This window comes from Silene latifolia, chromosome 11 (assembly GCF_048544455.1).
Source record: "Silene latifolia isolate original U9 population chromosome 11, ASM4854445v1, whole genome shotgun sequence".
NCBI lineage: Eukaryota > Viridiplantae > Streptophyta > Magnoliopsida > Caryophyllales > Caryophyllaceae > Silene > Silene latifolia.
In genome coordinates, this window is record NC_133536.1 from 4,628,379 (window position 1) to 4,656,339 (window position 27,961).

At 36.6% G+C, this 27,961-nt stretch overlaps 2 protein-coding genes and 1 long non-coding RNA gene across 20 annotated transcripts; 1 reads left to right on the plus strand and 2 right to left on the minus strand.

Moving 5' to 3' along the window:
* Positions 1-2,157: 2,157 nt before the first annotated feature.
* Positions 2,158-3,275, plus strand: LOC141610721 (uncharacterized). Its single transcript, XR_012528394.1, has 2 exons — positions 2,158-2,343; positions 2,984-3,275. It is a non-coding gene; the product is annotated as an uncharacterized LOC141610721 (long non-coding RNA).
* Positions 3,276-4,473: 1,198 nt separating this feature from the next.
* Positions 4,474-27,899, minus strand: LOC141610722 (leucine-rich repeat receptor protein kinase HPCA1-like). Of its 14 annotated transcripts, none has more exons than XM_074428949.1 (18): positions 27,716-27,897; positions 26,585-26,778; positions 25,435-25,614; positions 24,382-24,484; positions 24,180-24,303; positions 23,925-23,996; positions 22,733-22,807; positions 22,580-22,651; positions 21,944-22,093; positions 21,714-21,788; positions 21,429-21,500; positions 21,274-21,345; positions 21,049-21,117; positions 20,863-20,937; positions 20,370-20,441; positions 20,124-20,261; positions 19,243-19,721; positions 4,474-4,994 (listed from the first exon to the last, which is right to left on the minus strand). In XM_074428949.1, the coding sequence occupies exons 4-18, from the start codon at positions 24,461-24,463 to the stop codon at positions 4,717-4,719; spliced, it is 1,905 nt and encodes a 634-aa protein (XP_074285050.1). In that variant the 5' UTR covers positions 24,464-24,484; positions 25,435-25,614; positions 26,585-26,778; positions 27,716-27,897; the 3' UTR covers positions 4,474-4,716. The 14 variants fall into 14 exon arrangements, with proteins under 14 accessions (XP_074285050.1, XP_074285057.1, XP_074285055.1 ...); XM_074428953.1 differs by lacking the exons at positions 4,474-4,994; positions 25,435-25,614 and adding exons at positions 18,703-19,032; positions 19,113-19,156 and having other exon boundaries at positions 27,716-27,899; XM_074428945.1 differs by lacking the exon at positions 4,474-4,994 and adding an exon at positions 18,703-19,156 and having other exon boundaries at positions 27,716-27,899.
* Positions 12,768-18,609, minus strand: LOC141610724 (leucine-rich repeat receptor protein kinase HPCA1-like). 5 transcript variants are annotated; one of them, XM_074428961.1, is made up of 15 exons: positions 18,512-18,609; positions 17,904-18,027; positions 17,723-17,794; positions 17,292-17,366; positions 17,039-17,110; positions 16,721-16,882; positions 16,144-16,218; positions 15,845-15,916; positions 15,665-15,739; positions 15,489-15,557; positions 15,330-15,404; positions 15,044-15,115; positions 14,649-14,786; positions 14,106-14,180; positions 12,768-13,727 (listed from the first exon to the last, which is right to left on the minus strand). In XM_074428961.1, exons 1-14 carry the CDS (start codon positions 18,534-18,536, stop codon positions 14,126-14,128), a joined length of 1,161 nt encoding a protein of 386 aa, XP_074285062.1. In that variant the 5' UTR covers positions 18,537-18,609; the 3' UTR covers positions 12,768-13,727; positions 14,106-14,125. The 5 variants fall into 5 exon arrangements, with proteins under 5 accessions (XP_074285062.1, XP_074285061.1, XP_074285065.1 ...); XM_074428960.1 differs by having other exon boundaries at positions 14,106-14,278; XM_074428964.1 differs by lacking the exon at positions 16,721-16,882 and having other exon boundaries at positions 14,106-14,278.
* Positions 27,900-27,961: the final 62 nt, after the last annotated feature.

Sequence of the window (27,961 nt, forward strand, 5' to 3'; positions counted from 1 at the left end):
TCACTAAATGTACCCCTAAACTTTATTTTTCGTTAACTAAACTCAGTTTTAGGCGTGAAGTGATTACTTGGACGCGTAACCAAGCTTGTCTTTTATCATCCCATGACATAAGGACTCTATTAGGCTCAATATTTATCTTTGGACGTGATAATTTGGCATGAGATCAATAAATTTTCCGTCAAAAAAATTTTAGCCCATATATATCAATAAATATTAGGATCGAGATGGAAATTGAGCTTAATAGAGTCCATATGTCATAGGATAATAAATGACAAGCTTTGTTACGCGGCCAAGTCATCCCTTAACGCCTAAAACCGAGTTTAATTGACGGAAAATAAAGTTTAGGGGTGCACTTAGTGATAATGACAACAAGTAGGAGTACCATGTATGTTTTAAAAAGTGTAGGGGTACCACGTAGAAAGTCGAAAAGTTGATGGGTACCATATAGAATATCCCTATGTTTTACCCAAATTCTATAGACATGTTTACATCTAAGTTCAACAATATATTGACGTGTACTAAGTTCAACAATATATCATTGGTGTAAATTACTTGTACATAACATGGTACCTGTGCTACACATGTTATACAATACTCCGTATGTCTGTGTTCTACACGGAGGATATACCATCCCTTGTTTCATGAAAAATGTCAAATTTCAAGAATACCTTCGGTGATACCTGTCATCTTGAGAAGTGACACTTGGCTTTGCTATGAAGCACGTGTATGGTGCTGGACAGTTGCCACGAGGAAAACAAATGTCTCCACAAATTTCCATCCCATCTCACCGCCATTTGCTTTTATCCGCTTGTCTCATTGAAGACGGACAATATTCGTCATAAGGTAAAAACAAGTAGTGCTTCTCTTACAATATCACAATATCATATTAGGTTAATTTTATTAAATTTTGTTTTAAATATTAAGAAATCTACTTTTTTATTAGGACAATTTTAGTAAATTTTGCTCGAAATCTACCGTTGTTAGAATTTAAAAAAAGTTGACTCTAATATCGCTTTCGAAAAAGTTAACTTACTTTATATATATGTATGTATTGATGATTAGTAAGAGTAAACATATTTTGCTTAATATATTCAATATCACAACTTTATACGAAATATTGTATCAGTCAATTGTAACATGTACATAGCATTCGGTGACTATATTTATATGGTAATCATTTGAGTAATCAATCATGGGATAAAACTATACTTTAAAATAAATATAAGCATAGTTTATTCCAAAATTTTAAAATTTCAAATTATTTTTTTTATTTTATATTAGTTTTATTTGCTTTAAATATAAATTTGAGTAAACTTACCTATTTTTGGGTCAGGTCACGGGTTTAGTGGGTCTTGGCCCTAAATGTGCGAGTTATTAACGGTCGGGTCGTCTTCGAATACGGGTTAAAAAGAGCGGGTTATTTTCAAGCGGATTTCGGTTGTTTTTTCGGGACGGGTCATCTTTTGACAGCTCTAGATACAACCAAGGAAATAAAAACAGATAGAATTGAAGAATTAATTAAAATAGTATCGGTTTTTCTAATTTGTGCCCACTAGACTATCACGTGATGCATGTATGTGTGAATTAGATGGCTACGTTTCCATGCGGCACAAATTTCAAAATAAGACGGTCTTACACTGTAAGATGGTCCTTTACTTTTTCAACGATTCGGTTTAAATCTGGATTCAATCGAATGGTTGTAGATTTATTTGGGAATGAAAAGGTAAGTAAAAGGGATTGCAATATATAATATACTCCCTCTTATTCTTAATAACCCTCCCCTTTTATGGAGGGCACGAGAATTAAGGGAGGGGAGTATTATATGGTAAAGACGTAAAGTATTGTAGTGGGGTAGGAAATTGGAGAGAGAGAAGGTATTGTGTGATTAAAATAAGTATTGTTGTAGGGTAAGGTGATTAAAATAAGTATTGTTGTGGGATAAGGTGATTAAAATAAGATAAAGTATGAGTATTGTGGGGGTATTGTTGTGGGGTGTGGTGATTAAAATAAGTATAAAAGTTTGCCAAATAAGGAAATAATTAGAGTATTGTGAATAGACGAAAAAAGAAATAGGAAGAGTTATTTAGAATAGAATGGAGTAATAATAATGCTTGTGAGAGAAAATAGGGAAAAAAAAAACGGAGAAAATTCATTTATCTATAAATAGCGAGAAAGAAGGGAAGCCTACGTAGCAGTGTATACAACGCAATAAACCAAAGCAAAGAAAATAGTGTTGATCATACAAGTCCAATTACATTTTCGGTGAAAATGGCTGCTATTTCGACCCTCAACTTTTTGAACCCAACTTACTATTCTCCAGGAATACCAAGAGCACCTTCTCAGGTAATCTCTCCGTCTTAATCATTTGCTATTTCATTTTAGGGTGTATTATTCATTTATTGTTTACCTATTGCGTTCGTTATAATTGAGTAAATCATCACACTCTACAGACAAGTCATTAAAACAGTCTGTTCAAATCATACGTTTACTTTATACACGTACATTAATGCTCGTTTTCTTTTACTAATATCTTCTGTTACATACTCCCTCACAGTCACTATATTGTTCTCATTTGATATGGGCACAATACTTAAGGAAAAGTATTAAAATAAGAGTAAAAGAGTTATGTGGGGTTGGTGATAAGAGAGATGGATGAATTATTAGTAGTTAAATAAAGAATTGTGGGGCCAAAACATAAAGGAAAGTAATAAAATAGGAGTAAAAGAGTTGTGTGGGGTTTGATGATAGGAGAGAGGAATGAATAAAATAAGAGTAAAAGTTTCTAAAAATAGAAAGAGGAACATTAGTTGAATAATCCGTTTCGGGAAAAAGGAAACATTATAGTGACTGGGAGGGAGTATTAAAAACTATAAAAAATTATTATTATTCATAATGTACTCAATAGATAATTTAAACAAGATCTCACATGACTATAATCGTGATTAAATAGTAATACAAGTGTTGGTGGTTGGTGTGCATGCAGGAGATGAGGGACGATGATCACGCATCCGTCCCAGTGTAGGATGCATTCACTTTCCTCCTCTTTGGCCTTTGGAATAATTCCCAATAATGGTTGTTGATGTTACGTATGGTCGATCATGCTGGTGGTTCTACTTTATCGTGTCGTGTATCTTAACTCGTCTTTTTAGTTTAAGTTTGTTCCTTTTTATGCTTTTAATAGTTTTAAGTCGGACGACGTACGTCGTCTATGTACATAATGTACCTCATCATCAACCTCTTCAATAAAATCTAAAGGCATGCACTTCTAAGGGTTATGTGCGCGTGTTTTATACTACTAGTTTTTGTACCGCAAGCTTCCATATAAGAATTAAAACAAATAAATGTTTAAGGCTTTAAGCAAGTAGCTTTATGATATGGTGCTACCGAGTATACATAGTTTTTACACGATATCTACAAAAGCATAATATACAATAGTCCGTCATAAGCTGAAAACGGATAGCGACCCTCTCACAAAATGCAAGTGGGTGGCAAGTGGGGGTATCCATTTTCAATTGGTCTCCCTTGTGACGGGTTACCATTTGTGACGGATATTTTGTGAGATAAAATGGTAACAAAATGGGTTAGTGGAGAAAGGGGACCACATGAATAGTGTTGCAGAGAGAGAAAAAGTGGGTACATTGTGAGGTAAAATGGTATCCGTCTTCAACTTGTGACGGATATGTCATGTCTTCAATGAGAATTTGTGATCCATTTTCCCCCACTTACACTATCCATTTGCATTTTGTGATGACTCCAATGAAGAACGACAATAATACCAATAATATAAACCTAGATTATTAGCATCATTAACCAATAATATAAACCTAGATTATTAGCATCATTTTACAACACCGTCAACAATGAATAAAAACGAGAATTGCTATATCACGCCCCCTGTTTTACTTGTTACGCCCCTATTTTTTCATTTATTCCTATTTTGCCCTTGGACTTTCAAATTAGTTTTAGAAAAAATTAAATATCGTTTTACGCAAATGTATTTTGGCGACTATTTTTATAATAATTAATTTAGTAATGTAGACGGTCCCTCACTCGACATAAATTATTTTAATGTATTTAAATAACAAAACCGATTAAAAAAACAAATACATTATACACGATAAAAAAAAAAAAAAAAAAAAAAAAAAAAAAAAACCAACATCCTCTATGTCATGTGGGTTACAAGACACGGCCCAGGCTCCGTCATGTGAAATACACGACATGGCCTGCAGATCAATCACGCAGACCCACATGACATGGCCATGGTAGCGTCATGTAAGTCACATGACAAGGCCTTGGCACCGTCATGTAAGTCACACGACAAGGCCTTGGCTCCGTCATGTACTTCACATGACACTACCCACCCACCGTCGTTTATTGTTTTTTTTTTCCCTAAACTATTTCGATTGTCACTACCAAAAAACGTAGCATATTTACGACAAAAACGCAACCCTAATAGGCTCTACACAACAATAATTCAACACTAATGTAAAAACCGTCTCCGAAAATCAATAACTATAAAACAATATTTATTTTTAGTTTAATTAATTTTCAAGTCCAAGGGCAAAAAAGTAATAAATGAAAAAGTAGGGGGCGTAACAAGTAAAACAGGGGGCGTGATATCGCAATTTTGATAAAAACCAATGAACCTAGATTATCGTCTTCAGCTTGTGATGGATAGTCTTATTCTTCAATAAGAATTAAAACAAATAAATGCAATCAGCGACGCGGCCTTTGACGTATGAACTCTAATATCCACTTATCTTGTCGTTCATCATCTTCGTCCTTTTGGGTGTTACGGTTTCCAAAATTCCAAGAACAACAATTGTTACAGAAATTGTTACAGGAGCGATCATTGTAGCAGCTAATCAAGCTTTCCGCAGCAAAATACGATGATATCAGAGCTATAACACCAGCAATGGAACCGCCGATTATTGCAAGAACTTTGCGTACCCCACTTGATTTGGATTTAGCTTCAGAGCTAGATTCAGATCCATCTTTCAAAAAAAAAAATCAAAAAAATATTAAAATAGAGGATTTTTGTCAAAAACTACCTAATATTTACCTCATTTTCATAAATACTACCCAAAGTTTTTAATTTTGCGAGAAACTACCTAATATTTTTTAACTTTTGTCGAAAACTACCAAATTGAAATTAATGAGCAAATTCGACATTTTTTTTTCCAAATTAACTAAAACAGATTTTCTAACATGTGCCTTAGGACACATGATAATAATCTAATTAGAGAAATATTGTTGAGAATATTTCATGATAAGTTAGAGTTGAAACTCATATTTACCATAATTAGTGTAATAATCTTGAAAATCTTCCCTTATTTAGCTTAAGGGCACATGTTAGAAAAACCCTAACTAAAATTATGACAAATAAGTCACAATGCCAATCGAATTAATCATAATTTTGTCCTCTCGGCCAAATTAGTCAAAATTATAGTAAAACAAATTGAAATAAATATGTTAGTAGCTAATCAAAACAATTGCCGGTGGTTAAGTATAGTAAATAATGTATGTTCAATGCCAAAAATAATATTTCCAAGTTAGAATTTTGTCTAATTTGATCGGATTTTTCAATTTGGTAGTGTCCGACAAAAGTCAAGAAATTTTAGGTAGTTTCTCGCAAAATTAAAAACTTTAGGTAGTATTTATGAAAATTAGGTAAATTTTAGGTAGTTTCCGACGAGGCTGCGATGATTAAGTACACAATTGAGCCAAGCATATTAGTGTAGTTGCATCTTGTTTATATCCCAACATAAAGAAAATCTGTATCAAAAAGGAATAGGCAATGAATGACCATCATGCCTACACTTGTGCTTATAAGTTTTTGGCATAGATTGAAGTGAATAATACTTCCTCCGTTCTATTGAGTTGTTTACATTTGCTTTTTTTTTTTTTTTTTTTTTTTTTTTTTGGCAGCGGTAAAAGAAAACTTTCTTACAATCTCATAGCTCGTTTCGCTAGTCGATGAGCCACAGAATTCAGGTTTCTAGGAGAGCTTAAAGTAGGTGGAGTCATGTTGTAAATTGTCCAAAAGGTGAAAAGGGTGACAACAACAACAACGTCAGAGCCTTAATCCCAAAATGATTTGGGGTCGACTGACATGAATCATCCTTTAGAACCGTCCATGGGTGAACGCAAACCTCAAAAAGCGAAATATAGAAAAGAAAAAGTGAAAAACAAAAGGGGAGTCCGGATTTCTTTTATTAAAACTTAGACTTTAAATCGAGAATAAAGATTAAAACGATTTTGAAAACCGAAGTAAAACTTAAGGGTCCGGAATACCTTAAAAGTGAATCAAGTACTAAAAGTGAACCAAGTAAAAAGGTGTAATAAATCCGAAAAAACAAATAAATTTTTTTAAATAAATAAAATCATTAAATATTTCAAATAAGGTCAAATACTAAAAAGGTGAAAAGGGTAAGCTTGGATTAATTTAAAGTAAGGCACTTTGGTCATTTACAAGCTCATAACTTGTCCAAGAATAGAAATGTAAACAATCAAATGGAACGGCCCAAAATGGAATACGTAAACAACTCAATAGAACAGATGAAGTACAGTTTTATACGAGTATTTGCATAATGGATAGATATGCTTACATGAGTTGGAGATTGTTATCGGCTGGCCTTGGAGTGTAATCAGAGATACTGTTGTTCTGTAAATCAACAAATTGAAGTTGTGAGCTGTATGCAGCACCAAGGTCCAACATGCCACTAAGTTTGTTGCTCTTCAATACCCTTCGTTCATATAGACATTAGCATCAAATTATATTTGTGAATAAACAATGGCTGTAAATAATAACAATAATAACACTCCAAGTACTAGAAGTATTCTGAGATGCTCACACTTTCTGTAACTGAGGAAGGCCGAAAAACGAGGATGGGATTATGCCTTGTATTTGAGATTGTTCCATCATTCTTTCCAAAAGAACAATGTATCAGAGAGCAGCAATTAACCATCCTATGAAATTTGTTTTGAAAATATATTGAAAGAAAGGTATATGATTATGTGAAGCATTTAGGTAAGATAGAAGAATACAGAGTAGTCAAGGAAGGCAAAGCAGTGACCCATGATGGTACATCTGATACTTCAAAGCTATTATTGCTCATGTCCCTGCAACAAAAACACATTTGATTCTGGTTCTCATGGAGTGGATTAGATGGACCAACCGTTTTCAAATTTCAATCCCTGAATCGGGTATAATGTTAGAAGTGTAGTACTCACAAATAACTGAGAAGATTCATGCCAGTAAGGTCCGGCATCACGCCAGCCAGTTTATTGTTCGACAAAAGCCTAAATACGAAAACAATAAACTGTCATTGTATAAGAATCCTGAAAATCCTGGAAATCTCTCTCTACAAGGGTACATGAGAGTTGAGACATGAATTGATCACTTACAGAGTTTTTAAGACGATAAGAGTGTTGATGCTTAACGGCACAGACCCAATCAATGAATTCCAATCAAACCGTCTAATGATTAACACGGTGTTAGATAATGTGGAGATTAATCAGTAATAACTGTTTTAAGTCATCTGTAATTAGTAAATAGTTTACTTACATCACCTCCAATGTTCTCACCAGACTTAATGTTGTTGGGATAGTGCCGCTTAACTGATTGTTATCCAAGAGCCTGAAAAAACACCAAACATAATTTTTTAGTTCAATTCAATGAGGTACGAAGTTCCATTATTGAAAACTTCACGGATAACCGTATCTGACACTCCGACACTTGCAGAAGAGTCAGAGTAACTTAGCTGTATATATACATACCATTGTGTAAATCATATAACATGGTACTTACAAATGAAGTAAATTCATATTTTCATTGAACAGCTGTGGCGGAATTGCACCAGAGAGTTGATTTCCTCCAAAATGACTAGAAATCAAAGTATAGAAATTCAAACAAAGAAAAATAAATTAAAAGTTGATGAAGTGTTAACTTTTTTGGCTCAAAAAAATAATTAAAATGTCATTCTTGTAATACATAACTAGTTAGGCATCCAGAAAAGAGTCACAATTATCAGACGTACAAGAGCTTGGCATGAACTAGCATATCCAGACCAGGGGAGATCGGTATATTTCCAGTGAGCTTGTTCGCAGCTAGGTCCAACCAATAAAGCTCGGAAAGCTTGCCTATTGTTTGCGGTATTGTCCCACTAAAATCGTTAGAATTCAGTGATCTGCAAGAGTGCACAACAGAATAAACTGTTAAACCATGTCAAGATTTATGTCAGCCACTGCTGCTTCACAACGTAAGCGTTGATAGTTTAGTGAGTCATTTTGGTAAATTTTTCCAATATACTTTTAACCCAAATAAGAAAGAATTAACATCCTTATGAATGATCCCGAATCAATAATTTTATTGCAAATGATTCTAAATTAGCATTCTTATTGCCAATGATCCTGAATTAACATTCTTATAGCAAATGAATCTGAAAGAACATTTGTATTGCAAATGGCCAGAATTTACATTCTTACAAGAAAACCAGCTTTGATAGAGATCCAATAGTGTCGGGAAGTTCGCCATTGAAATTACAGCCAGCAAGGATCCTGTAAGACATGATAGTGGTACAGCTTAATGCATGTTTTTCATGTAAAATAATGCCTGCATAGTTATCAAATACATCTTACAGTGTGGTGAGTTTAGCTAAATTTCCGATTTCTGGAGGAAGATTCCCTGACAATCCCTTGTTATATGAGAGGTCCCTTCCATAGAGTAGAATAACAATAAGTTTTACAAAAATGGAAAAAGAATAAGAACCATACAAAGATGCTATGAGTACTGTAGCTGTCCGGTAAGATCACGGAACAACTAATCAACTGTATGATTCTTAATTACTAACAGTCGCTTGTGTACAAGGATTGAGAAACATACAAAGTTTCTAGTTCAGATAGCCCTTGGATGTCACCTGGCAATATACCAATCAATCCCATACTAGACAGCGTTCTGAAGACAGAAATGATTAAAAAAGTATAATTAGGTTATGATAGAGTTTATATGAAGGGTCACCAAAGCAACATCATTATGAGAGTGCCTTAAAGGGCTTCCATCTATTAGATGCCTGGTACATTACATTGAAATGATGCGAGAATCTCTGCAAGTGATTCCCTCCCACTGACCGCCACAAGAATCATTTCCGCGATTCCAAGAGGGTGGAACATTCTTCCACATCTGCTTCAACGTCAATAATGCACTAACTACATGACATAAAACCAATTTACAGTTCAGAATGATTAGAAAGAGGTCAAAAGAAGAGAGTCTAAGATAAAACTGACCATCCTGGCTATTCGTCTCCGATAGTATGGTAGTGCTTGGAATGCATATCAAAATTAGCCAAATTGCTACCTGTAAACCCATCCTTCTTAACTCGTATGCAGCCTGCCCAAATGACAAGACAAAAGCAAACTGAATTCTAAACTTTAAGATGGTGATTTAGAACCTGACAGCTAATCAAAATGTAGAGAGATGTGATGAGGTTCATAAGGTTTAAATGTGGCTCCAAAGAACATACATCAAACTATATCATATCATATCCTTACATCTTAAAAAGGGAGGACTTGGGTTAACTGTAGCAATGAATAGTACCACCCAAAGTCTCCCTCTGCCCTTAGATTTACATATTAGATCTCCACCTTCCATCTCTGCTATACTCTCATCCACAACTTTTGTTCATTTTTTCCACCCAAAGTCTTGTTTTTCCTCCCAATGGTGCCCTGTTGAAATAATAAGTATTTATGCGGTCAGTTTAATTATGTATTAGTTTCAGTTTCAAGTTTGGTTGTGTTAGTTTCAGTTTCGTATTAGTTTCATTAGTTTAACTACAATGCTCTTTTGTATCCCCTTATCCTCACATGAAGATCAATTCCTTCATATCGGGAAAATCAATTCCTTACTGCACCGAATCTTAATAATGTCATCAAACTGACCCCCTTGAACTATGTTTCATGGAGGTTTCAACTAACAAACATCTTATTTGGCTTGAGTCTATTCGGATTTCTCGATGGCTCAACACCAACTCCGTCCTCAACCACCAATAATGAGGCAAACCAGGAAGTCCCCAACCCTGCCTATATGTCTTGGCTTAAACAAGACGGGCTCATTCTCAGTGCTCTAATGGGCACCCTCACTGCCGCCCTCCAAACCCTCATCATTCGGGCAAAAACGTCTAAAGAGGCTTGGGAAATCCTTGCCCATACTTACGCGAATCCTTCTCGCGTCCACATTCAGCAGCTTAAAGACCGCCTAGATTCGATAGTTAAAACCTCGGAACAATCCATCAGTGATTATATCCATTCTATCAAATCTTGTGTCGATCAACTTGCTCTCATGGGCAAGTTAATTGACCCAGAAGACATAGTTTCAAAAGTTTTAAAAGGACTCGACTATGATCTTTATAAACCCGTAATTGACACGATCCAAGCCCGAGACACCACCATCAATTTTGAGGCTCTTCACGAAAAACTTTTACAACATGAATTATTGATTAAAACTCAACCAACCTTAAATCAATTTACCCCCTCTGCTCACGCTGCCTACCGCGGCCACCACCAAAATCGCAACCAAAATCGCTATTTCAATCAGACTCCGGCAAACAACCAGTATGTTGCCCAAACTCAGCCTCTCACTAATTCCAATCCCCGTCCATTCAAAGGACGTTGTCCCGATACACAGGCTCGGATGACCTCATAATTGGAGATGGATCTGCAGTCCCGATTGCTAATATAGGTAATTTTCAATTGAATTCACTCAATTTTAATAACGTAATTCACGTTCCCAGAATGTCAAGGAATATAATTTCGATTTCTAAATTATGTCGTGATAATAACGCGTTTGTTGTTTTTTCACAGGACTCTTTTGTTATTAAGGTGATAGCAACGGGCCAAACTCTTCTCCGGGGCCGAGTTAAAGATGGAGTATACGAGTGGTCTCCTTCAAACCCGAAAGCTTACACCTCTATTAAAGGACCGCTCTCATTATCTTGGCATCATCGTTTAGGCCACCCAACGTATGATGTAATGAAACAAATTAATAAAAGTTTATCAATTACTATTCCAGATTATTGTCATTGTGAATCGTGCAATCTTGCCAAAAGCAAGAAATTACCGTTTTCGACCTCCACATTTAAAACCAATTCCGCACTAGAACTCGTTTTTTCAGACCTTTGGACCAGTCCCGTTCCCTCATACGACCATTATAAGTACTATATTGTTTTTGTTGATCATTATAGCAAATATATTTGGATGTATCCACTAAAACGAAAATCCGACACTACTAGTTTATTTTTACAATTTAAAGCGCTAGTCGAAAAATATCTTGACAAACCAATAAAACATTTTTTCTCCGATAATGGAGGCGAATACATCAAATTAAATAACACCTTGCTTAACAATGGCATTTCTCATTCAACGTCCCCTCCACATACTCCCGAACATAATGGATATGCCGAGCGCCGACACCGTCATATAGTTGAAACGGGCCTCGCCCTTCTTAATCATGCACATCTACCCAACAAGTATTGGACTTTTGCTTTTAGTACCGCCACGTATCTTATAAATCGACTACCAACTCGGTCTCTCAATGGTCGGTCTCCTTACTCTATTATTCACAATACAGAACCCGACTACACCAACCTTCATAACTTTGGATGTCTATGCTACCCATGGCTTCGCCCATATACAAAACACAAATTAGAAAACCGTTCTGTGCCATGCATTTTTGTAGGATACTCCAATACACAAAGTGCATTTCATTGTCTTGACCCAAAAACCCATCGCATTTACACCTCCCGTCATGTTAAATTTTATGATGACATCTATCCCTTTGCAAAACTCAACTCGGAACCATTACCCTCTCCATCAATCGATGAATGGACTACACTTACTATTCCGATTATTCCTCTTGTTGACAGCACCCCACCATCATCGGTCTCGACCTCCACTACTCCCCCACGACAATCCAAACACCCCGTCCAACATGTCTACTCCCGTCGCACACCCTCCGCAGCTGCTCCGCAAAATGTTGATAAACCCATCACCAATACGGGCCCAGTCAGCACTCCTTCGGTCGACATTCCCACGGCCACATCTACTAATCCTTCCGCTACCAACACTAATGTTGCCGCTCCACCTAAAACACGGTCAAAACCCATCCCTCCTCCTCGCACGGTCAAAACCAGACTCACAAATAATATCCGCCAACCAAATCCAAAATATGCTAAAGCCGCTAATGCATCAACCTTAATTACAAGCCTTCCCAACACCGTCAAACAAGCACTTGTCCTCCCTCATTGGCGCCAAGCGATGCAAGATGAATATGATGCTCTTGCACGAAACAACACTTGGACCTTAATTCCACGCTCTTCCGCACACAACGTTGTAGGATGTAAATGGGTGTATCGAAACAAATTTAATCCCGATGGTACACTTAAACAGCATAAAGCCCGCCTAGTTGCTAAAGGTTTCACCCAGCAACCAGGCATAGACTACACTGAAACCTTCAGTCCCGTTATTAAACCCACCACCGTCCGTCTCATCCTATCATTAGCTGTAACAAAATCTTGGCCCATTCGCCAACTTCTTGTTAACAACGCATTCTTACAAGGCACTCTAACCGAGAATGTTTTCATGACTCAACCACCTGATTTCGTTGATCAATCTAAACCAGATTTCGTTTGTAAATTACAAAAAGCTATTTATGGCCTAAAACAAGCTCCGCGAGCTTGGTACACTGAGCTCAAATCCTATGTTATCACTCTCGGTTTTAGTCAATCCATCTCCGACCCATCTTTATTTATATTACAAACCAAGACCAACATCATATACATGCTCATTTATGTCGATGACATTATCATTACAGGACCTAATTTAACTCAATTACAAACTTTCATTACAAACCTATCTAGCCGTTTTTCCCTAAAAGACCTTGGACCGCTATCCTATTTTCTTGGTATCGAAGTTACTCCGAATAATCTCGGACTACACCTTAGTCAATCTAAATATATACATGACCTTCTAGTTAAATACAACATGGCCGACGCTAAGTCCATCACTACGCCGATGGCCACATCACCCCCACTCCTCCGAGAAGACAGAATACCCGTTCATGACCAATCAACGTATCGTGCCATCGTTGAAGCTTACAATATCTATCTCTCACTCGCCCTGACATTGCCTTTACTGTAAACCGTCTTGCTCAATTTCTTCATCACCCAACTGCCAACCATTGGACGGCCCTAAAACGTCTCCTCAGGTACCTACAAGGCACCCAACACCACGGTCTCCAACTCTACAAAGTCACACCTTTGTGTCTTCATGCCTTCTGTGATGCAGACTACGGAGGTGATAAAGATACATACTTCTCAACGACAGGCTACATTGTCTACCTGGGACGCAATCCCATCTCCTGGTCTTCAAAAAAGCAAACCGGTGTCGCTCTCTCCACCACCGAAGCAAAATTTCATGCAGTTGCTTCTGTCACAACAGAAACTCTCTGGCTTCGGAATCTCCTCTCTGAACTCCGTATATCTGTCACCCAACCACCTGCAATCTTCTGTGACAACATCTCCGCCACACTCTACGCCAAAAATCCAATCTTTCACTCCCGAATGAAGCACATGGCCATCTCCTTCCACTTTGTCAAAGATCAGCTCCAACGACACAACATTCGAATCGCCCATGTTGCCAGCAAAGACCAGATCGCAGATATCCTCACCAAGCCACTGCACAAATTACAATTTCAAGAGTTACGAAACAAGGTTGGACTTATCGACCGAACGTCCAACTTGAGGGGGCGTATTAACAATATCTCACCAACCAATAATTCAAAATAACAAGATCAAATCTTTACCTCATAATCATATCATTCTTGCTGTCAAATATTTGTAAATATAGCAATAGCATCAATTAGTTGATTGTACAAAGGCTCCTATCCTAATTTAACTCAATAGCTGTAGTATATATACATGTAATACTCAGTATCAATAATTATCAATTCTCATTACAATAAAACCTTGTCTTACCTTGTCTTATAATACTTTCTCTGACGTAAATGAATTTTCAACGAAAATAATCAGTTGTGTTAGAGTGACGAATTTTACCTGAAAATGTAGTATATTCGTCAGCAAGAAAAGTGAACGGTCCTTAATTGAGGTGCTCGAAAAGTAAGAGTTCCGCTGTAAGGATATGAACAATGGCAGCTGGGGCTGAGAGCTTTATTTGAAGGACAGGAGACGGGTGCACAGTTTCGAGGTGTTGTGTATGATGGATTGGACTGCGGAATAATGCAGTTACTTTGGTCTGTAAGCATGTCTGTTCAAATTGGATTTCCGGTTAATCCAAAGGACACATTGAGACAAACACAAGTTTTTTTCAGTGCAGTCCGTCCGCAATAGAATTCTTACAGTATCTACACAAAAACTGTAGCATCCCGACTCCTGAGAACCGATTGACTAGACCGTCTCTAAAGAATTATGTAATTTAACCTTGTTTCTTAAAGACTGTGTCAATATGAAGTTACAGAAGAAATTGTTTAATTACCATTTACCTCTATGTATACCTACAATAAACGAACGTTTTCTTCGTGCAGACGAAAGTAAGTCATACCGTCTTATATGAGGATTATACGTAACTGATATGCTTACATTAGTTGGAGACTTTTATCTCCAGGCCTCTGAGTATGAGCAGAAATATTGTTGTTCTGTAAATCAACAAGCTGAAGTTGTGAGCTCTGCACCGCACCAAGGTCCAGTACGCCAGTAATGTCGTTGTTCTTCAATACCCTTTGTTCACATAGACACAGGTTAGAAGCCAATGCCACAAATACACATAATAGACATGAAGGCAAACAAATGATAGACAGAAATACTCGTGCCATCCCAGCCAATTGCTTACCTCTGATTTTTTTTTTTTTTTTTGTGAGGAGATTTTAAACAAAGGTAAACAAATGACCGAAACAAATCGAGTATCTGCTGGTAATTAGCATCAAATTAGATTCAGGAACAGTAATAGCTCTACGCTGGTAATGAGTAGCACTCACACTCTCTCTAGGTGAGGAAGGCGGAATAATGCTGCAGGGATTGTTCCTTGAATATGACATCGCTCCATCATTCTTTTCAAAAGAAACCTTATGTTAGAAATCGTCAATACAAAAAAGAACTTGCAGCATTTTGGGCATTGAAGCAACACAGAAGTAATTAGTAATGTTACACATCTGCGTTGCAACATTTAAAACGTATCCAAAAGCAAAAGTAAATAGATGGATGGACATATAGGGAATAGCGTATTATTTGATGAGATTGGTAAATGAAGCATAGTTAGCATACAGTGTTGTCAAGGACGGCAACGCAGTGAACCATTCTGGTACATCCGAAACTTCAAAGCTATTGTTGCTCATGTCCCTGTAACAAAACAAACATGAGATTCTACCCTTAATACTCGGAAAATATCCAACTATGACTTGCACTTGCTTCCGCAATACTCACAAGTAAGTGAGCAGACTCATGCCAGCAAGATCTGGTATCGGGCCAGTAAGTTGATTGTTGGACAAAAGCCTAAACATGTCAAGGAAACAAAATGTGTAAATCTTATCAGCTCTACAGTCCATACTCTACATTATTTGCGACGTAAAGCAAAAGGCCTAATTGCATTGTGCACTTACATGTCACTTAGAATAGTAAGACTGTTGTTGATGCTTGAAGGCACAGACCCGCTTAAAGAATTCCAATCGAATCGTCTAATGATCAATGGTGTCAGAGTGTTAGACAATATAGAGATTAAAATGACTGTTTAGAAACTAAATTAGTCATCTGTAATTAGGAGTAGTAAATAAGATACTTACATCACCTCCAATGTTTTCACCAGACTTAATGTTGTTGGGATGTTTCCACTAAACTGATTGTTATCCAAGAGCCTTAAAATCAGAAATTTTTGCACTGGTTATTTCAATATTTCAAGGATACACTATCATGCAACAACAAATATTATCGTTACCCCAGTGCCTCAAGGGCTCCGCAAGTTGCAGGGTTAAGAGGGGTTTTGGTGTATGGAGGCTTACCCTTGTGCTAGCAACACAAAGAGACGGTACTTGCAAATACAAAAAAAATAAATAAAAATAAGACCAAGCACCAAGTTACTTACAAATGAAGCATAGTCATGTTTTCGTTGAACAGCTGAGGCGTAATTTCACCGGAGAGTTGATTTTTTCCAAAGTGGCTAGAATTCAAAAAAAAAAAAAATACCAATTCAAACAAAGAAAAACCCATTTAAAGCAAAGGTTAGCATTTTGTGAACACAATATCTATTAGGATATTAAAGTATTGATTGAGCCTCAACCATCACCTCCAGGCTTTGGTTGAAACGGTCTTCTCAACATGGTATTAGAGCCTCCGATATCTGAGGAGTGAGAGTGAGTTTCGGAGGTGCATGTGCACTAACCACTCTTCAAGCCCAAAGGGCATTCGAGTGAGGGGTGTATTAGGATAATAAAAGTATTGATTGGGCCTCAACCATCACCTAAGGTTTTGGTTGAAACGGTCTTCTCAACAATATCTTAAGACCGTCTTAACTCTTAAGTTACATACTACTCTTGAGGGTCAAATATTTATCATGATGTGATTTGAGTGTTTGACAATAACTTATTGTAAGACCATAAATAGTAGTCATGCTGACTATATACGATTAGAAACTCATGGAAGTCGGAAATTGTCAGACGTACAAATGCTTGGTATTAACCAACATATCTAGGCCCGAGGCAGTCTCGTTTGAGATGGGGATGGTTCCGGTGAGCTTGTTCGAAGCAAGGTCCAACCAGTAAAGCTTTGTTAGGTTGCCTATTGTGTGCGGGATCGCCCCGCTGAAACCGTTAGAATTCAATGATCTGCAAAGTCATGCAACAGTATAAACTTCTGCAATCTGGATCAGTTGAAGAGGAGCATATGAAATCTAAACTTGACAAAATTGACCCGACCCAAATGAACTAGCCCATACCCGAACTAAGGACCAATTTTGATCTGATCAATATGATGCGACTTACAGAAAAGTGAGCCTTGATAGAGATCCAATAGTGTCTGGAAGCTCGCCATTAAAATTACAGCCAGCTAGGATCCTGTAATAGATAGTACCTTAGAATTTAGAATTTTTACAGGTAAATAATGAAAGTTACTCCCTCCGTCTCATTCATTTGTTTTTTTTTTTTGTTTTTTTTTTTTAATGTGGGAGATGTTTTAGTTAAAGATAAACAAATGACTGAAACGGAGGAGTACTACGAAATACGGGTTGTGTCTTACAAGTTGGTGAGCTTAGATAATTTTCCAATCGCCGGAGGGAGACGTCCTGACAACCCTTTATTATAGGAGAGGTCTCTGCCAAGTAGAATGTAATCAAAAAGAAAAATTTAGAGAATGAAAATAATTAAGAATATGGACTAAAATAATGGATGTTAACATGTGATGAACAACTTAAGAGTTAAGAGTTAGACCAGGCCGAGTGGCCGACTCTTATCATGTACTTAATTCCTCGATTACATCTTGTTCTTTACGTTTTTTATTTTCTTTTTAAGTAATATTTTACTCAAACGAACTATCAGATGAATCGAAGGAAGTATGAGCGAGTAGAGCGCGCTTACAAATGAGACATGATCCTATCGGTTAAACTCATTCTTGTATGTTTGATGTTATGTTAAAACTAGGCAAGGTTAGTTTAGAATCAAGAAACATACAGAGTCTGAAGTTCAGATAGTCCTTGAATATCACCTGACAATGTACCAATCAACCCCATACTCGATAGCGTTCTGAAGATAAAAACCATCCGAAAGTATAAGATTAGGAAAAGAAGAGAATGCATGAACGGAAAAACGATGAAAACATTTCTCATGTTGAAAACACAAAGACGCTTCTTACATAGAAATCACGCGGGAACCTTTGCATTCGATTCCCTCCCAATGGCTTCCGCAAGGATCATTTACGCGATTCCAAGAAGGTGGAACATTTTTCCAAAATTCCTTCAAAGCCAATAACACCGCAACTGCATAACAACACCCAAATTACGGTTCAAAATGACTAAAACCAAGTAAAAAAAAAATGAGAGAAAGTGTAAGGGAAAACTGACCATCCTGGCCATCTGTGTCTGACTGTACGACAATGCTTGGAGCGCATATCAAAATAACCCAAAAAGCAACCCGTATACTCATGGATCTTTTACTCTTAAAAACAATTTGTTCCGATAAGATGAAAGTAAAGAGGAAGAAAGTAGTAGAAATATAAACTTGAAAATCGGAAGATTCTAGACTATACAAAGCTAAGTCATCCTGAAGTATAGTAGCTGTTTAGTAATTAAATAGCAACACCGTCTGAAAATTATGCTTAAGTCGTCTTCATTTTACTAATAGTAGTAGGAATGAAATGTGCACGGTGACAAACAAAGACCAACTGGCCAATGTATGTATATATATATTCTAAGATCAACCAATGGTAGACTGGAAGACGAGTTCAAAGGCAAAGACGTTTACCTGCAAGCCTGCAACGAAGGGTCATTCTGAATGTTTCTTTTACTCTTGCTCATGTCCTTACACTTGCTTCTAAACTTTGCAAGACTCGATTTAGGAAGGAAACATGACTGGCTTTGTTCTGTAAGCACGGTACAACAAACAGGGTTTCCGACCGAGGCTGAAATAAGTACACATTGGAACCAAACTACATATAAATTCCACTTGCTTTAGTATAGCTGTGTAACTTGGACTTTACATCATTTTGCAATGTTTAAGCAAGTATCTTTATGACACGTCATACGACATACAAAATCATAATATACAAACTTATTCTTTCCCTTGGGACGTTTTATGTTGAAAAATAAGAATAAAAAATGAATAAATGCAATCAGGGACGCGGCTTTTGACGTATGAACTGTAATATCCACTTATCTTGTCGTTCATCATCTTCGTCCTTTTGGGTCTTGCGGTTTCCAAAACTCCAAGAACAACAATTGTTACAAACATTGTTGCAGGAGCGGTCATTGTAGCAGCGAATCAAGCTTTTCGCAGCAAAAATCGATGATATCAGAGTTATAACACCAACAATGGAACCGCCGATTATTGCAAGAATTTTGCGTACCCGACTTGTTTTGGATTTAGCTTCAGAGCTAGGTTCAGATCCATCTTTCAAAAAAAAAATCAAAAAAATATTAAAAAATAATCTACAAACAAAAAAAAAAACTTAGGTCACTGTAAACACGAAATTTTACCCGAAAAGGTTGTGTATTCAGCAGGAAGGAAAGTGAAGGGTCCATAAAACGACGGTGGCTTGAATGTCTGACTGCTCAACATGAATCCAATGCTCAAAATGGTGGTTCTATTAAATCGATCTTGGCCAAGTGGGAAGATTTGTAAGGTAATGTGTAGGTAGTTTGAGGTATCTCTGAATATATTACTGAGGGACACTGAACCAACTGGCATTTTATTTGCAAAAAAAGCGTTCATAAACGCCCGCTCCAAAGCTCCATAGTTTGTGAAGTTTTGCAGGTTGGAAAATTGAGGGGCTACAAATGTAAGAGTACCACTATAAGGATAGGAACAATGGCAACTGGGGCTTGAAGCTCCGCCTGAAGTACATGGAACAGTTTCACAATTTCGAGGTGTTGTGTATGATTGACTTGATTGGGGGAGGAAGCATAACTGACTCTGTTCTGTGAGCACAGTCCCACAAACTGGATTTCCGACGAGGCTGCGATGATTAAGTACACGATTGAACCAAGCATATTAGCGTGGTCGCAATCAAATTTATCCAAACTTTTCGAAAAAAGAAAAAAGAAAATCGTGTAATAAAACCTATACTTGTGCTAACCTATGTTACTCTGACTATTCTAATTCCCCCACGTACCCATGTCGGACAGTCGACACTCGGACAAGAGTATGACACTTGGGCACCTCATTTTAAGCCAAAATAAGCATAATTTTCCATAAAAATGGTCGAGCTAGACATTTGGACACGCACCCGGGTCAGATACATCAAAAGGAGTCTGACCAACATAGGTGCTAAATTGCTAATAAGTTTTTGGCGATGATTTACACGATTGAAGTGAATCATACAGTTTTATATGAACATTTGCATAATGGATATACTTACATCAGTTGGAGATTGTTATCGGCTGGCCTTCGAGTGTAATCGGAGATACTGTTGTTCTGCAAATCAACAAATTGAAGTTGTGAGCTGTGTGCAGCACCAAGGTCCAACATGCCACTAAGTTTGTTGCTCTTCAATACCCTTCGTTCATATAGACATTAGCATCAAATTATATTTGTGAATAAACAATGGCTGTAAATAATAACAATAATAACGCTCCAAGTACTAGAAGTATTCTGAGATGCTCACACTTTCTGTAACTGAGGAAGGCCGAAAAACGAGGATGGGATTATGCCTTGTATTTGAGATTGTTCCATCATTCTTTCCAAAAGAACAATGTATCAGAGAGCAGCAATTTCCAAAAACAAGTACTAGATAGTATTCTGGGAACTGAAGCTATACATTTAAACAATTAAACTAAAATCTGGAAGATCAAGTCAAATTTCATATCTCAACACACAATAACTAATATAATCGGTGAAAGTTTTTAAAATCAAGGCCACGACATCAGCGATTCCTTCCATTACACAAACAACACCAGAATACCAGGACTTGATGACCACTATGGCGCTAATTTAATTGAGACCACTAGACCAGTATAAATTATACGGAGTACCATAAATCTTTAACAAAATTGGACTATAATGACCAGAAATTAACCATCCTATGAAATTTGTTTTGAAAATATATTGAAAGAAAGGTACGTGATTATGTGAAGCATTTAGGTAAGATAGAAGAATACAGAGTAGTCAAGGAAGGCAAAGCAGTGACCCATGATGGTACATCTGATACTTCAAAGCTATTATTGCTCATGTCCCTGCAAGAAAAACACATTAGAATCTGGTTATCATGGAGTGGATTAGATGGACCAACCGTTTTCAAATTTCAATCCCTGAATCGGGTATAATGTTAGAAGTGTAGTACTCACACATAACTGAGAAGATTCATGCCAGTAAGGTCCGGCATCACGCCAGCCAGTTTATTGTTAGACAAAAGCCTAAATTAGAAAGCAAACAACTGTGTCATTGTATAAGAATCGTGGAAATCTCTATCAAGTTTCAAACTCAAAAGTTCCGTAAGAAAAGAAAAACCTCACTAGTTTATGTAATGGTCTACTTTGCAAGGGTACATGAGACTTGAATTGAACACTTACAGAGTTTTTAAGACGATAAGAGTGTTGATGCTTAACGGCACAGACCCGATCAATGAATTCCAATCGAATCGTCTAATGATTAGCATGGTGTTAGATAATGTGGAGATCATTAAATAATGACTGTTTTAAGTCATCTGTAATTAGTATTTACTTACATCACCTCCAATGTTCTCACCAGACTTAGTGTTGTTGGGATAGTGCCGCTAAACTGATTGTTATCCAAGAGCCTGAAAAAACACCAAATATAATTGTTTAGTTCAATTCAATAAGGTACGAAGTTCCATTACGACTCGGTACTTCATTTTAGACCAAAAAATTGAAAACTTTACGGAAAATAACCGTATCTGACACTCCGACACCGTGTCCTGTCCGACACTTGCAGACAAGTCAAAGTAACTTAGCTATATATCATTGTGTAAATCATATAACATGGTACTTACAAATGAATTAAATTCATATTTTCGTTGAACAGCTGTGGTGGAATTGCACCAGAGAGTTGATTTCCTCCAAAATGACTAGAAATCAAAGTATAGAAATTCCAACAAAGAAAAATAAATTAAAAGTTGATGAAGTGTTAACTTTGTTGGCTCAAAAAAAAAAATTAAAATGTCATTCTTGTAATACATAACTAGCTAGGCATCCAGAAAAGAGTCACAATTATCAGACGTACAAGAGCTTGGCATGAACTAGCATATCCAGACCAGGGGAGATCGGTATATTTCCAGTGAGCTTGTTTGCAGCTAGATCCAACCAATAAAGCTCGGAAAGCTTGCCTATTGTTTGCGGTATTGTCCCACTAAAACCGTTAGAATTCAGTGATCTGCAAGAGTGCACAACAGAATAAACTTATGAAATTTTAATAAACTAAACAGGAGTGGCAAGACTTCTGGAAAATGGCAATGGATAGGTAGAACTGTATGACTAGAAAAGCACAACAAACACATGACTCAAATAACACAGGCACTGCTGAAAAGACAAGAATGTCTCCAGCGACGATCATTAAAGTATTAAACCATGTCAAGATTTGTGTCAGCCACTGCTACTTCACAATGTAAGCGTTGATAGTTTAGTGAGTCATTTTATTAAATTTTTCCAATATACTCTTGACCAAATTAAGAAAGAATTAACATCCTTACAAATGAACCTGAATGAATATTCTTATTGCAAATGATTCTAAATTATCATTCTTATTGCCAATGATCCTGAATAGACATTCATATTGCCAATGATCCTGAATTAACATTCTTATAGCAAATGACCTTGAAAGAACATTCTGATTGGAAATGGCCAGAATTTACGTTCTTACAAGAAAACCAGCTTTGATAGAGATCCAATAGTGTCGGGAAGTTCGCCATTGAAATTACACCCAGCAAGGATCCTGTAAGACATGATAGTGGTACAGCTTAATGCATGTTTTTCATGTAAAATAATGCCTTCATAGTTATCCAATTCGTCTTACAGTGTGGTGAGTTTTGCTAAATTTCCGATTGCTGGAGGAAGATTCCCTGACAATCCCTTGTTATATGAGAGGTCCCTTCCATAGAGTAGAATAGCAATAAGTTTTAAAAAATGGAAGAAGAATAAGAACCATACAAAGATGCTATGAGCACTGTAGCTGTCAGGTAAGATCACGGAACAACTAATTGAAAGGAGAAAGTAATACAATGACAGTAAGATAAATGGGATTAGTGTGCAGTTGCAAAACCACCCGGCAACAAAGTAGGACCAACCCAGAGACTAAACCTAAAGAGCAAAGACATCAAAGTGAATATTTTTCATTGTTTTCCATACATCATAGATATGTTGTCTCCGGCTATAGATCTCTCAGCAATTCAACGTTCATTGGAAAACTACTGAAGTGTCAAATTTTAGCCAAAAAGCTCGAAAAAAGCAGTTCTCCCATGGAAGCAATTACGAAATTTTCACTTGGTGCCGTAGCATTTTACGAATTTTAATTTCGTTCTGTAATCTGTGTATCTATGCCCACTTTGGTGACCTCTATATACTTGATGTTTAATCGATTAAGGAGCATTTATAATTATGAGAATATTTAGCAAATTTATAAGAAAATTCACTTTCATTACATGTTTATTATTGGTATTCACTCATTGCTATCCATTAAACTTTCACCAAACTACTCACATTTTAACTCACTCGTCCAGGCCACAGATAAAAAAAGGTTGAAGAATGCACAAATAAATATCACAGGTTAAGTGTGAGTATGATAACTAAAGACACAAAAGTGAGATTTGCCTATTCTCAGTGTCCAAAAAGCGTAATATTCCCAGCGATTAAATTCCATACCAATATATTCTGTTATCTGGGTGACTAATGACTATAAACCAAATTAAAAAACGAAAGGCTATGTTACTCCAACTCTTTATACTACCCATCATATCCGTGTCAAACACTCCACAATCGAATATGGATATAACATTTGGACACTTCATTTTAAGCCAAAAATGAAATTTTTCAGTTTTAAAAAAAGAGCCAGGTCTCACACTTCACGCATCCGTGTTGGATTCTAACCAAGTCCGAGTAACATAAATGAAAGGTAAAGTGCATAAAATAGACAAACAAGTAGACAACTAACAAATTTTATGATTATTGACTACTAACGGTCGCTTGTGTGTAAGGATTGAGAAACGTACAAAGTTTCTAGTTCAGATAGGCCCTGGATGTCACCTGGCAATATACCAATCAATCCCATACTAGACAGCGTTCTGAAGACAGAAATTATTAAAAAAATTATAATTAGGTTATGATAGAGTATGTATGATGGGTCATGAAAGCAATCACAGAGCCTTAAAGGCTTCCATCTATTACTAAGCAAGCTCTCTGTGCTCTCAACACAGAAACTTCGTTTGAGATAACGGGTAATAGTATTAACGTAATATATTTCTTACATAGAAATGATTCGGGAATCTCTGCAAGCGATTCCCTCCCACTGACCGCCACAAGAATCATTTCCGCGATTCCATGAGGGTGGAACATTCTTCCACATTTGCTTCAAAGTTAATAACACAGTAACTACATGAAAAACAATCCATTAACAGTTCGGAGTGATTAGAAAGAGGTCAAAAGAAGAGAGTCTAAGATAAAACTGACCATCCTGGCTATTCGTCTCCGATAGTATGATAGTGCTTGGAATGCATATCAAAATTAGCCAAATTGCTACCTGTAAACCCATCCTTCTTAACTCGTATGCAGCCTGCCCAAATGACAAGACAAAAGTAAAGTTGATGACATTGTAATTTGTATATAACCCCACAACTAGTTCAATTGCGGCGACAGCAAACTGAATTCTAAACTTTAAGATGATGATTTAGAACCTCACAGCTTATCAAAATGTAGAGTTGTGAACTTAATTTTAACTTCAAAAATAAAAGAGAGATGCGGTGAGGTTCAATGCTTCATATGGTTTAAATGTCGCTCCCAAGAGCATACATCAAACTATTTCATATCTTAAAAAGCATGACAAGGAATAGTAGTCATCTTATAGGTTTTAGCCAAACCAAATACAACACAACTTGTTCAATTGCACAACTCCTTCAAAACAATGCTAAGTCGTCTTCAATTTGGTGGGAATGAAATATATGCAAGTTGACATTTCAAGACCAAATTTGCTTTCAACATATTTCAAGACCAATGAAAAACTGGAAGAAAAATTCAGTAAAATTATGGAAATGAAGACTTTTAAGCAAGATTACAATAAACAATCTTTCTCCAACAAATAGAGTCAAGTAGACAGAAGATCCAGCACAAAAGATTTAACACTACAACACAGGTCAACTTTGAATGTTTCTTATACACTCTTATTCATGTCTTACTACTTCCATACTTCACATTCTCTTGCTGGTATTCTTCTTTTATTTACTCCCTATAGGAGTAAGAACATTATCAAAGAGAATAACATAATAAATGAGGCTTCAAATGGTCGTCATCCCACATAAGTAAACTATCTTAGGTTATTCTCCCTTATCTTACCGGTAACGTATGCAAGTTTTACTTTCTCACTACCTACCTCATTTCTCAACAGATCCTTTTTAGGTATGACTACACATTCTGTCATTTTCATCTTTAAAACGTAAAACTATTTTACAACCCAAAACGTTATGTCATATAATAGCGCATGCTTAATTTTCATAGAGTAGAATTTACCTTTCAAAATACAATCTATGAGGCATGACCACTTATTCCTTTTAACATCGAACATCTTCTTATCTAAGGTGATCACTATGCTTTTGTGCCTCAAATTTCAACTGGAAAGTATATTCTGATCTTACTTGTGCTCAACACAACAATTGCTTTCACTTCGTCAAACAATACATTACCATCTGCCTACATCATACACCATGGTATATTGTCTTGAATTAATCTCATTAATTTGGCAATGACCAAGGCAAAAAAAATAAGGACTATGGCTATGGAAAAGAAAAAATGACCAAGAGTAGAGCCTGATGCTCTCCACCAATAATATAGAACTATTTGGCTGCCTAGCGATAGTCTGTACACTTAAACAGACTCCGTCGCACATATCTTTGATGAGGTCAGAATGTCAAATATACTCTATCTTTAGAAAATACTCCCTCTGTCCCGGTCATTTGTTGTCCTTTTCCATTTTGAGGTGTCTCAGTCAATTGTTGTCCTTTGTATTTTAAGAATGAACTTGATGACCAATTTGATCATTCACACTCAATTTGTTCCACTTGTCATCTAGTAATTGGCCCCCTCCTCTTTCCTTAGTCTTAGTGCCAAAACCAAAGGACAACAATTGACCGGGACGGAGGGAGTAGCTTTCTTTGGTAAAAACTAACCATGAATATTTCTTGGTAATAATTTATTATTTACCATAAGTCTTCTTAGCTCAATAAAAACAAATGTAAAATCTTGTCTCTTACCCCAATACTTTTCCATTATTTATCTCAACTTCACATCCACTTAAGTAGTTCAAAACAAGTAGTAGTTGTTAAAATTTTCTGAATTTTATGTAATGATAATGCATATGAACATTGGTTTGGAAATCTAAGTATAGTGTATGACATCATTTTTTTGGATAAAACTAACATTTAATTACAAGATATTTGTTGATAAAATTACTCATCCACGAGTAAAGGCTATGTTACTTCGACTCCTCATATGAGCTTGCATACCCATGTCCGACACTTGACACTTGGACATTGGTATGATACTCCGAGGCCTCATCTTAGACTGAAAACTTGACAGTTTTTCCTAGAAGAGCAGAGTTCAGTAACATAAGGTTAAGGTGAAACTGAATCTGATACAGAATTTTGATGATAAATCAGAATACCTTGAAGCAGCAGGGGTAAGCAGTACAGTCATGATACCATGACACATTCTGATAAGGCACACTCAGCCGCCTGAATGAGTTGTGATATGGGACGGGGCACCAGGTATGATTTTGCTAAATCCTGCACAGTAGGACAGTGCATCGACCTCTCCTCCCATAGCATTCTGAAACTCTGCAATTTCTTCCGACATATCCTGTAAAACTTGCATTGTTTGGAAACAGGGCATTTTTTAGCCAAAATTTTACTTCATCTCAAAGACATTCAAAATGATCTCCCAAGATTATACTCCGTAATAATAGAAGCCCTTCATTCATAATCAACTGGCAAATCAAGCAGGAAGATGAAGTTTAAATACTACACAAACTAGGCAGATGAAACCCCAACAACCGACTTAGTGGTTAATAATAAACTCATGCGTACATTAAGTCCCATGTCTACACATCCCTTGCCTTATCGTTGTGGTGATCTAGGATACTCAGACTCGGCTACAAGGGTCGGATGCAATATTGTGTCAAAGTGTCTGATACGACACCCCGATCAAAGTGAAGTGTCAAGGTGCCATGTCATGTCAGGGTGTCAAAATTTCCGACACACGACAAAATCAAAGTGAAGTGTCGAAATAACATAGGTGATGGATTGCCACCCGTTCTCCAAGCATAAATCTCCTCTATGATTTATGAAGTACTCTAGCATAATGAGTAAACATAGGCTTAAACAAACAGCTACACCATTAACAGTCCATTTAATACCATGATTACCATCAAAGCATACTTGAGAATCATGTTAGGACAACGAATAAACTCTCTCCGTTCTAATCATTTATTTACATTTGATTAAAATGTCGCTCACAAATAATAATAAAAAAAAGGTAAACAAATTATTGCGACATCCAATTCATTTCAATTGCTTACAAATGCAATCAACGTAACGAAAAAGGCTAAAAATTGGGAACAATTCCGAATTAAAACGACAGATGAAAATCTACCGAAATCACCGTAATTAATCACTCCTAATTTGATGCTAATGAATTCGAAAATCAGAATTATCATAGCAATTCAGAATTGAACAGCATGAATTGAAGTTGTCAGAGTAAATTCACAAATAATCAATTGAATTGATTGAAAACTTACGACGAAAAAAAGGGAGAGAGGGAAATTGCTTAATCCGGACTCCGGAGACCGGAGCTCCGGAGTACTTCTATTCAGTAACTACTCGTGTACTCTGTCCGAGTCTACAAGAGGACTAAAAAGGAAAGTCGGAAGATTATTTTGAGATGGAGCGTTTTTTGGATTCAAGTAGAGTCGAACCCAAGTCATGTTTGTTATCTTTAACTAGTATTAAACCCTGTAAATTAGATGGGGGTGTTTATAAGTTCG